At 41.4% G+C, this 10,973-nt stretch overlaps 1 protein-coding gene across 2 annotated transcripts in view; it reads left to right on the top strand.

Annotated features, from left to right (window-relative positions):
* OSBPL10 (oxysterol binding protein like 10) overlaps nucleotides 1-8,824 on the top strand; it is a 134,823-nt gene extending 125,999 nt beyond the window's left edge. The window contains exons 9-12 of one of the 2 annotated variants that reach the window (XM_057380011.1): nucleotides 1,648-1,834; nucleotides 3,252-3,434; nucleotides 5,208-5,361; nucleotides 6,095-8,818. In XM_057380011.1, the coding sequence (XP_057235994.1) occupies nucleotides 1,648-1,834; nucleotides 3,252-3,434; nucleotides 5,208-5,361; nucleotides 6,095-6,139 (569 nt within the window). In that variant the 3' untranslated portion in view covers nucleotides 6,140-8,818. Of the gene's footprint in view, nucleotides 1-1,647; nucleotides 1,835-3,251; nucleotides 3,435-5,207; nucleotides 5,362-6,094 lie in introns of both variants that reach the window. The other variant, XM_057380010.1, reaches the window with a different exon arrangement.
* Nucleotides 8,825-10,973: the final 2,149 nt, after the last annotated feature.

Genomic DNA, 10,973 nt, shown 5'->3' on the forward strand with positions numbered 1-10,973 from the left:
TGTGCTTTTGCACTCCCAGCTCCTTGTGTCAGACCTGCTGGAGTGGGGGCACTGGCTGTGCCACTGCTGGCGGGCTGAGGTTGCGCGAGTTCTGAGAACAACTGCATGAAGCTRTTCTGGTTTGCAAATGTTTTCCTGTGAAATAGTTTCAGAGGGCAGAAGTGACAAATTGCAGAGCTTCCTGTGCCTGCATTTAGCTTTGTTAGCTGGAGCCAATATTCAAGATCATGGTTCTGTTAGAGCTCTGTGCTTTTAGATTTTGAGTGTACTTTTAGGTTTGTGTTTTCATACAGCGTTAAAGGCATATTTTCATGTTGGCAGCAGTAGTGTTGTGTTCCTATTTAATGCTTTTTCATCATTAAATGTGGGATCACTTTGAAAAAGTAGTGTCATTATTCCCTTAAACAGATAGATTAATCAATACCACTAACAGCATGTTCTTCCCCTGTCTGCCCCAGGGTGAAGGCAAATGGGCTCAAGCTCATCTTGTTTCTAAACAGATACGATTATGATGTCAAAATAACTTTCCTGCTCTTTTTTCTTTCCTGCTCTTTTTTTTTTAAATATTTCTGGGTTCTGAGTGGTTCCTGTGATGGGTTATTTTCAGTCCCTGTTGTGAAAAAATATTTTCAAAGCTGTCATTTTTGCCTTTAGGCAGTTAGTAAATGGRACACAAAAGACTGTATGACTCTAATAAAAAATACACTGCAGACATTTGGCATGATCTAATTCTGCGTGCAAGGTTTATGGTGCTCTTTACCTGGTCTTATGTCCTGTTATCCTGCAGACCAAGCTAGTTATTATGGGATAGATACYCCAGGGGAAGCTGCTGAGGTCTGATCAAGAAAGCAACTTTCTTTGTGCAACTTCCAAGTTATGTTGAAAAACTGCTGCTGTTGCGTGTTGTTTTTAGTTACAGCCTTATAAGGCGCTGAGTGTGGGGGAACCTTTACAGAATGAGATGGAATTACCAGTGATTGTCTCTGCCTGGTAGACATTTGTCTTGGTGGCAGTAGAGCAGTGGCCCTGCTGGGCCCCTCTTCGGTTATGCAAGATATTTTCAAAACCTGTGTGAGAATCCAGGCATTTGGAAATTAGGGAATAGACTTAATGGGGAATTTCTAGGTGCCATTTTTCCTAGCTGTACCCACRGAGACTTGGAGCCTTTCACTTCCACCAACAAATGCATCAGTAGGGAATTAGTGGAGGACATGGCTGTTTYTAACTRAATGGAGAARTGAACAGTCCTTTGGCCGTGCCCCTGATTTCTCTGGAGAGAGATTATGACACACACGGAGAGAGCATCTGAGTATGGTTTCTCACACGAACGTTTTATGTTTTTCCAGCTTTTAATAGCAATACAAAGTAAGGAATCTAGTCAGATTTTTGATGAGTGGTTTGATRCCATGCAGGATCCTAGGGTAACACAGTCCAACAGTCTTCCAACAGTCAAATTTGGAAGTGTTTGTTGGAAGAACCTTGTTCCAGAGAGCAGAGTTTCTTTCTTWGCTGACAGTGCCCTCCTTCAAGGAGAACTGCATGTTGTGCCCTCTGTGGATGTGCATTTTGGTGGTGGCAGTTGGTCAGCGACCATCAGGTCTTATCAGTGAACCTTTTATCACCTCACTTTCATCTCTTCCTGCCTAGGCGTTCTTCACTTGCTGGAACACGAGGAAGAGTATGTTTTCACCCTGCCCAGTGCCTATGCTCGCTCAATCCTTACCATCCCATGGGTGGAGCTTGGAGGGAAGGTCAACATCAGTTGTGCCAGAACGGGCTATTCCGCCACGGTCACGTTCCACACCAAGCCSTTCTACGGAGGCAAGGTCCACAGGTACAGGAATTACTCTTTTTTTTTTTGTTTGTTTGTTTTACTCTTGTTTACCCAACTGGATTGCAGGGGAAGGACTCTCAGGCATCTGTTCAGTTCTTCTGTTGGAATATTTTATAGACAGATAGCTGAAGTTCTTTTCCTTTTAGTGCTGGAGATGACTTAAAGCTTTAGGGCAGTTTATTGTAGCAATACATRTTATGTTGTTTAACTGAATTGGATGTATTTCTCTCATTAAAATAAAGTGAATGTATCTCTCCAGGCTTTGTGGCTTGTAAAAATTGCTGTAAGTGCAGGATCAGAAAAATGTACGTGGAAAAGGCAGTATTTCTGCTACAGCAGCTGCTGCTTCTGTGTGAGTCTTGTAGATGAACTGGTGTTYCAGGTGGAGCTCCTGAAAAGAGAAGCAAAGTGTCACTGCCCATAGTGGTAACTCCCTAGTGGGAACTCCCACATCTGCACTGAAATTCTAGATGGTGAAAATGTTAYTTGCATTCTTTGGTTCCCCTTAATAAAGGGTGCAAAACAGCCTCCTGTGTTGTTTCCATGCTCAAGTTGATGTCCTGGTCATTAACATACACAGACCCTTTCTTGTTCTGCTGTGGACTTTTGCAGTGTCCATGAGACTATGCTTTTGCATGGTTACCTCTGGTTTTTTCTTTGTTGGTGTAACTGTTCTTCCATATGTGTGTCAACCATTTCTATGTTGTGTTCAGGCAAATAGATCCACATGGGCTGTTTTGACATAGTTTTTCTCTAAATGGTAATAATTGATGCCATCAGGGTGAGCAAAAATTTGGAGAAATTGTGCTGTATTACTTTATTAATTAAAAAATTGAGTTTCCAGTTTACTTTACATGGCTTTCTAAAGCACATGTGTGCATGCTAACAGACACACACACGAAACTTCTCCCTGCATTTTGGTTTTCTGGTCCTACCTGCCTATTTTGCTCACTCTCAGACCAGTTCTTTGCTGAGGTGGCTTTAATCATTGCCTCTCAGCAGCTGAGAAGTGATTTTGCAGAGCTAAAGAAAAAAACAAAGGTACCCARAGTCTTTGACATGGGTCCTGACAGCATCGTGTTCAGGTGTGAAAACATGGTGTATTGAAAATGTCACATGAATGTCAGGGCTTGTTTTTCAGGCTGCTGAGTAACCATTTGGCTCTGGCCAAGAGCTGAGTATCAGAGTTTTCAGCTGGGTTACTCCTGTTCTCTGGGAGAATGTCATCGCAAAGCTATTGCTGTGTTAGATCTTTCCTGGGATGAGTCTTTTTTGGAGACAGCATCACTGCTTTGTTTGAATTGATTTGTAGAGGTAGAAAACTGTTTGTAGCCTTAGCAAGTAGTGCTTTCATATGCTGATAATTAATGGTACTAGTTATTTGTGTGGTCTTTATCTTCCTTCCCCCTTGAATCAGGGTTACAGCYGAAGTGAAGCACAATCCAACAAACACCATTGTGTGCAAGGCACAGGGAGAATGGAATGGCACCCTGGAATTCACTTACAGCAACGGAGACACCAAAGTGATTGACACCAACAAGCTGCCTGTTATCAGGAAAAAGATCAGGCCCGTAGCAAACCAAGGGCCACTGGAATCAAGGTGAGGGCAGAGGCTTTGCAGTGYTCTCCTCCTGAAGCTCAGATGGGAACAGAGCAGGGAAACAAACTGCAGTTCTCAGTGCTGTGGTTCCAAAGTGCCTGGCTTCCTGCAGCWCACAAATCTGGGCACACAGAGCAGTGTGTTGGTTCTTTGGAGCATAAATTGTAGTGGCAAGTACATCAATTTTGTAGATGGAGAAAATGCCTGTATTTGTTGTAATGAGCATCTGGAAAATGCCAATGCAGTGTTTTCACCTGCTCTTGGAGTGATTGCAACGTGGTAGGCAAATCAGTCAGTTTGTTGCAAGTAATGCTGCATCATATAATTTAAACTGGTAATTCATGTTTTATGTATTTCAGAATATATATGTATGTATAAAAGTATGTAAAATGTGAGGCAGTGTGAAATATAAAGACACACATACAGGTTTTRAGGCTATTGGCACCTACATCATGTGCCTAACTCTGACTAGGTAYATTAGAAAAAAACCTGTACTGTTATTCACTGTCAATAACTGTTGCTGTTTATCTTCAGAAAAATCAATACTTTTATTGAATTTAGGAACATTTTATTGGAGGGTTTAAAAATATGAMTTAAACTTCATTTTATTATCTGTAAATATCTTCTTTTTATTTTACAAGGGTGTCTTGAGTCATTGTGAAGAGTCAGATACAATTTTTCTTCTTTCTAGACTGCATGCTTATCCACAAACTCATTTTTCCCCTGTAGTTTGGAACATAAAGATTATAGTACCTCTTCTGTGTATTTGTTTTTTAGATACTAGTAAGCAAATTGTATCCACCCAGTGTCTGCAGGATCTGCAGTCTATCAGATTGTAAACAGAAGCTCATTTAAAGACTCATGGATATTTGTGAAAGCTGTGGTCAGTTTCAGACAGAGAGCAGTTTGGATTTGATATTAGGAAAAAAWTYTTTACTGCGAGGGTGGCAAGGCATTGGCACAGCTTGCCCAGAGCATTTGTGGATGCCCCATCCCTTGCAGTGTTCAAGGCCAGGTTGGATGGGGCTTTGAGCAGCCTGGTCTCGTGGGATRTGTTCCTTCCCAGGCAGGGTGGGTGGAACTAGAGGATCTTCAAGGTGTCTTCCAACTCAATCCCCCTTCTATGATGATTTTTCTCGGTGCTTTTTTTGGGGCAAAATTTCTGCTAGGCTGATCGAAGGCCTTACATCTGATTGTGGTCAGCCACAAATAAATATGTTTCTCAGTGTGATTTCTCAGTGTGATTACTCTGTACTGGTAAATATTGTAATGGGAATGCAGAGCACAGACAGACCTAGAGGGGCTCCCAAGAATCAGTTCCTCTGTTAGTGACCTGGTGGGACCAGTCAGTGTTCCCAATTCAATGCACTCTTGGGTTTTGGCTGCATCTCCCTTATAATCCAAAAATTTAACTGCAAAAAAATGTGTAATTAAATGCTTGTCATTTGGGAGTGGGGGAACACCAGTAAGGAATGTGAACTGGAAATGTAAAAATAAATCCACCCACTTTGAGAAAAAAGCTCAGGTGGTGAAGAGTCAGGAGCAGAGGCTGCTGAGAAAATTGCATGGTAAAATACTGGGAGTTGAGTGAATCTGAAAATCTGGTCCACAAACATGATGAATATCCTGGGAGAGTGATGGTTCCCAAGCTGTGTGACTTGGAAAACCAGCATGGATGGCGTGGCCTCAGCCTGCTGCTCACCAGGCTGGTGTCCAGCAGCACTGGGCTGTGGCAGAGCTGTTGTCACTCTCCTTGTTCTCCTCCCTGGCCAGGCGCCTGTGGCAGCATGTCACCAGCTCTCTGAAGGAAGGGAACATYGACGCAGCCACGGAGCACAAGCACCGCCTGGAAGAGAGGCAGCGAGCGGAGGAGAGGCAGCGTGCGGCGCTCTCAACTCCCTGGAAGCCCAAATACTTTGCCAAAGAGGTACTTGAAATCTCTTGGTTTAGAGACTCTTTAGTAAGTTCCTGCACAGAGGACAAGTGAATGTCCATGGATTTTGTCATGGGCTGGTGTTGTGTACCACTGATTGCTTAAATTCTCGTTTTGACAGAGTCTGGCTCTCTAAGGAGAGCAGTGGATTTTCCCATGTCTGTGTTGTGAACTTGTTCACTTTTCTTCAGTTGGATCRATTTTGATCTTGATTTTTGGTACCTAATGTTAGGCACTTAAAGTGATGTGTTTTTCTGTAAAATCCAGCCYTTACTTTTCAAATGCTGCATATTGCATTTGAATGCTGCATCCCCTATTAATCTTCACATACTTAAATGAGCCCAATCTAGGGATATTTATCCAATGTAAGTAAGCATTGACATCCTAACAGTCTTGGGTTTCATCTGTGTGAAAGGAAACAGATCTTACTAAGTTCATCTTTGGYCTTTCTTGGAGGAAAGGTGGAGGGGAAATGAGGCTGAGGGAATTGTTATGTTAGCCACTATGTGCAGCTATTTAAAACAGTATCTGTTGCGTTTTCCCATTGCTTCTCTTCCTCCCTGTAATTTTTTCTCTCCTGCCCACGTTACTTGTCAATTCATTAAACACAAAATTTTTAGATGACAGGGATGGCTTCTTGCTTGGTGTTGATTTAGCTTTTGTGTGGACATAGGAAGATCCAGTATTTATAAATCTTGTTTGTAAACTCTTCTTAATTTTCTTGCAGGGTGATGGTTGGATGTACGTGAATCCTCTCTGGAAGGCCCATTGACAGGAGCAGTTGCCTCATACCTTTACCTGAAAAGCATTAAAATGATACAGTATGTAACTTCAGGATGTCCTTGAATAGGTCCTGTTCCCAGAAGATGCCCACGGGAAGCTATGTACTGTSAATGATGTGTCTCAAAATAACCATGAGCTCGAGTTGGTTCAGGAGCCATTTGTGTGTGCAGTTACACARACACACAGGCACACGTCCCTGAGTACACACAGTGTGCATGTGTGGGGTGTGTTATTTACACTACATGTAAACAGTACGAACACTATAGCGACTCAAAGTCCTTTTCCTCAAATTGTTAGGGCACAGAACTCCGGCTGGACTTGGCCGGAGTTCCCTGAGTTGTGTGCTTGCAGGATCAGGCCCTATGCTAGTATTTAAGAAAATACTTTTTTATTAGTACTGGTTAAGGTTTTTCTATTTTTCACTTTTGCCAAAAATGTTTTGCACTTAAAACGTGACGTGTCTCTTAATGGCAGTTGTTCTGTCTGAACAGTCACTGAGTAACTCACTTTGACCATAAGAATGATCCACTGGCTGTGCTCGCTCCGGGTTGCTGAGTTCAGGGCATGTTTCCTTGTCACTGACAAGTGTGAATTTCCTGCCACCCTGTAAGAAGTAGCAATACCTTCTCCAGAACGTTGTTCTTCGCACTAACCCGTTGTGTCCTCGCTGCTTTGTCTGTTCATGCTCCAGCTGTTCAGTCGATCTCTGGTCACCCTGAGCCAGCTGCTCTGGTAACTTTGATCTTGCTATGTAATGTTCTCTGGCTGCTGTCATGCCAGCACGTCTGGCTTACACGTTTCACTAAATGGGATTGCTTCTGATAAAACACTTGAATGAGTAGAGATGATAAAACTAGCCTTCCCAGATAAATGATTTCCTGATGTAAAAGTAACAATTTAGTAAATTATTACACCGAGACAAAAGTTTGTATCCCATTTCAGATACAATTTGTTTTGTAGAGTAAAAAGAAAAAAAGTTTAAAATCCTGTAGCTTGATCTTGCTTTGTAAGGTAACCACTGAGACACTGACAGATTCTAGAAGTGTGTTAAGGCTTTGTTGCTTTTCAGTTTGTGTTTGTTGGAAGTGAAGATGTTTTTGGRAGAGGTGGCAGCAAAAGGCACATGTAAAATGTGCTCAGTGCTTCTTTCCACAGTGCCCCGTAAAGAAACCACTCTAACACAGTAGCATGATTGCCTGTCTGTAGAGCTGATTTAATTTTGTGCCTTTTGTCTGCTTTGTTAATACACTGACTTATGCTTTATAGACACCACACAAAGATATCTGGGTCAAAGCACCACTCACATCTGTCCCTGCACATCCTGCATTTTGGTTTTTTGTAGATGTTAAAATTTCGAGCAGCTCACAAGGCTGCGAGGAGGAGGTGCGTGCACAAGGAAACCTGCCATTAGTTGTTCCTTTGGATTTGAACTTCAGATCTCGATTTAATGAAGGTGGCTACTTTTTCCTCCTAAATGCTATTTAATCTTCTTGTTGGTCCTTTTCTTTTTGCACATTAGAAAGATTCATGTTCTAAATGATTTAAATCCTATTTTTTAAAACAAGTGGATTGTATGAGCTTGGTTTTGTAACTGACACTTTTTTTTTAAGAGGAAAAAAAATCTTATTTTTTAGGAATAGTTGATGTAATAGTTTTCTGTAACAAAACCAAATGATGCTGTTGTAGTAATCACTGAACTGCTACCGAGTACCATCAGGAACACGTGTACTTTATCACCTGCAGGAATTCACTTTATAACAGATCCACTCTTGTTCTAGAGGTTAGTAKGATAAGTACCTAGAAGTATTCTACAGTTTGTAGTGTCATCACAAAGAAAAATTGTAAAAGCAGAATAAAACACAATGGAACATCCTCCCAGGACTCTTTCACACACCAAAGAACAAGACACATACTCATTAAATAGCCATTGCAAACCTCTGTGTGTCAGGCATGCAGGCCTGGGCCCCTGAAGGAGTAGACCTCTTTCGGCTGGGATGGTGTGACTGTCAAGGCTACAGAGATGCTGTAGCTGTACTTTTAAGGAGAAATTTGAATAATTTTCTGCTTGTAATTTATTGAAGATTTTCTCTGTCTGCATGGTTGGTTGTTTCTGCATGCCGAGGACATTCCAYTTGTGCTCTGATCAATGTTTTGTTTTGTTCTGATGCTGTGGAGAATCCCCTGATGCCATTACCACTGCTTCTTTCCCAAAGTAACTTGGGAGACACAAAGTTAAAAGTCCTTTCTGAAAAGATCCCATCGGTGAGAGATTCCAGATTCCAAGATTCACAACTGTCATTTTGTTTTTCTGGTAGTATGTGTTCAGTATATTTTACAGGACTGAAAAGTAAATATTCATAAGCCTTATTCTGTAGGTCATTCCAATAGCTGTCTTGGAATTGCAAGTAAATACTTTCCTTTTCAAGTAGCCAATGTACACTGAATTGTAATGTAAAAACCTCCATGTACTTTTTTTTTTCTTGTGCACACCTGTAGAAAGCCTATGCAACCTTTTTCTTTCTTAAATTAGAAACATTCAGAAAGAAAATTTATACCTTTATCATTTAAAAGATGCTCTGGCAGTCTCTTCTGATTTGCCTTCCTTTCATAATTTGTGAATTTAAAATRAGAATGCTCATGAATAAAAGATTTGTTTCATTTAGTAGTGGGATGCCCTTTCTCTTTCCATGGAAGCCTTAGTTCAGTAGTGTCAGTCACTGACTGTCCAGGAGYTGTGTATGACACCTGGGCACCTCTGAGCTGCTTTCAGGGTTCCCAGGGAAGCAATTTGCCAGCTGAGTCCTGGTTTGTTGTGGGGCTTTTCTGCCTGCTCATGCTGCCAGGCACTCTGTAGGCAAGTGTTTTGTTTAAATGGGACATCTCTATCCAGGAAAAAGCGGCTGGGCAGCAACAGAGCTTTAGGAAAGGCTGGGGACCATTTGCCTCATTTTGGCAAATAAAAAGGAAATAGGTAAAGGTGTCTGTCTCCTTGCTTCTGAAAGTCCCATTTCATTTAATCTTTATCACTAGCAGACATTCTTGGTTAAGATACCTCTTAAAACAAAACTACATTGTTGCAGCATTGGACACTTGCATGAGGAGGAAAAACGTTATTAGAAGAATCACATAGATCGTGGTCAGCATTTTTCAAGTTTTAGATAATGCCCTTCTGGTTKTTTTCTTTAAACATTTTTCAAGTGTTATATAATGCCCTTCTGGTTTTCTTTAAACATTCATCTAGAGTGTTGGAAACAATCTTGCTGGAACACTTTGTTTTTATGCAAAACGGAAAACAACACTGCCTGTAAATAGGGCAGGAAACACTACCCAGTCCTGTTCCTTGCCTTCCGTGGCATTGCTTCAAGGCCACGTTTTGGAGCAGTTTATCCACTTGGGTTAAAAAGGTGAGAGACTTTTAGTCACAGCCAAATATTATTTGTTTTCAGTTTTTTTTCACGGTGAGACTGATATGTACCAAGGGCTCTGTCAGAGCATTCAGCTGCTTTTCCAAGAGTAAATCTATCAAGATATTTAATTTATGACTTTTCTCCCTGTTAGGAAATTACAAGTCAAAATATTTCTTCTGGGATTATCAACAGCATGTCTGCTTTACTGTTCCCAACAGTAATGATTGAGAGATACAGAACCTATGCAATATTCACTTCTAGATACTTGCAGCTTTAGTTCCTTAGCAACTGCTGGCTTATGCATTTTTTTGTTGTTTTTTGTTGGGGTTTTTTTTTTGTTTTTTTTTTTATTCATTTGGTTTTTTCAAGTATTTTCTCATCCATGTTTTATGACAAGTACGCTTCAAAATTTGATGTACTAGAACAACAAAAGGATGGCTAGAGCTAAGGAAATCAACTAGTCTGGGAGGTGTGGGATGAAGATGGAAGATGCTGGTAGTTTTTGCTGGTAGAAGTGCTGTTCAGTTCTCCSAAAGAAAAGGTAGGAGGAGTTAGTTCAGCCTTGTGATTCTAGGATCCAGGAGTAMACACAAACGGTGTGCAGATTCCAGAGGAACCAAGGAAGGTGAGACCGTGACAGTTCTTTGTAATTTTGCTTTTCCTAAGTGGCTGCCTCAATGACTCCAACTTTTTAGTTAATTTGAACTGCAGAACATTGGCATAGTCCTTGAAGTCATGTTAGATTTAAGAAAAAAATAAAGCCTGGGTAAGTAGTAGGCAACTGTAGGCCCAGGCTGGCTGGGATCCCTGCAGTTGGCTTATTTTTATTTCACATGCCTCAGATTCACTTATTTCTACTGTTAGAGAGAACACTGTCACCTAAGGCTGAAAACAGTCTGTCCAACTCTAAAGGTACCTAAAGAGGAGAGGCCAATCTCGTATTTCCTTATTTTAAARCAAAGCTAAGTTACTGCCACAGACCGAGTGGCAGCATCTGTCCTTCCTGCCTTTCAGGTGTTCTTCCAACTGTTAGATCCTTATTTTTTTACCAGTGATGAGGCTACAGATTGGCTTGGAAGCAGCAAGACACCAGAAGTCATGCATCACATCATCAATCAGCCCTTCTGCTGGTGGGTGAGCAGCTGTAGCAGCTTGAGGAGCTCCAGATGCTGGAAGGAGTTGCTGCAACATGTGTGGTTGGGAAGGAAGGCTGCTCTTCCCTGGAAATRTGACAGCCACCTTCATTTCATCACAGCCTAAATGTGGCTTAGTTTAAGCTGGAGGGATGTTAAGAAGATGCTGYGGCTTCATTATAGCAGCTTGGTGAAGTCAAGAGATTAGAATTCCGTAATGCAAGTGTCTTAATTTATGACTAGGACTAAAAGAAGAGTGTTAATCACAACAAAACTGACACAA

This window comes from Malurus melanocephalus, unplaced genomic scaffold, assembly GCF_030028575.1.
Source record: "Malurus melanocephalus ecotype Western Australia unplaced genomic scaffold, MMel_1.1 scaffold_432, whole genome shotgun sequence".
Classification (NCBI taxonomy): domain Eukaryota; kingdom Metazoa; phylum Chordata; class Aves; order Passeriformes; family Maluridae; genus Malurus; species Malurus melanocephalus.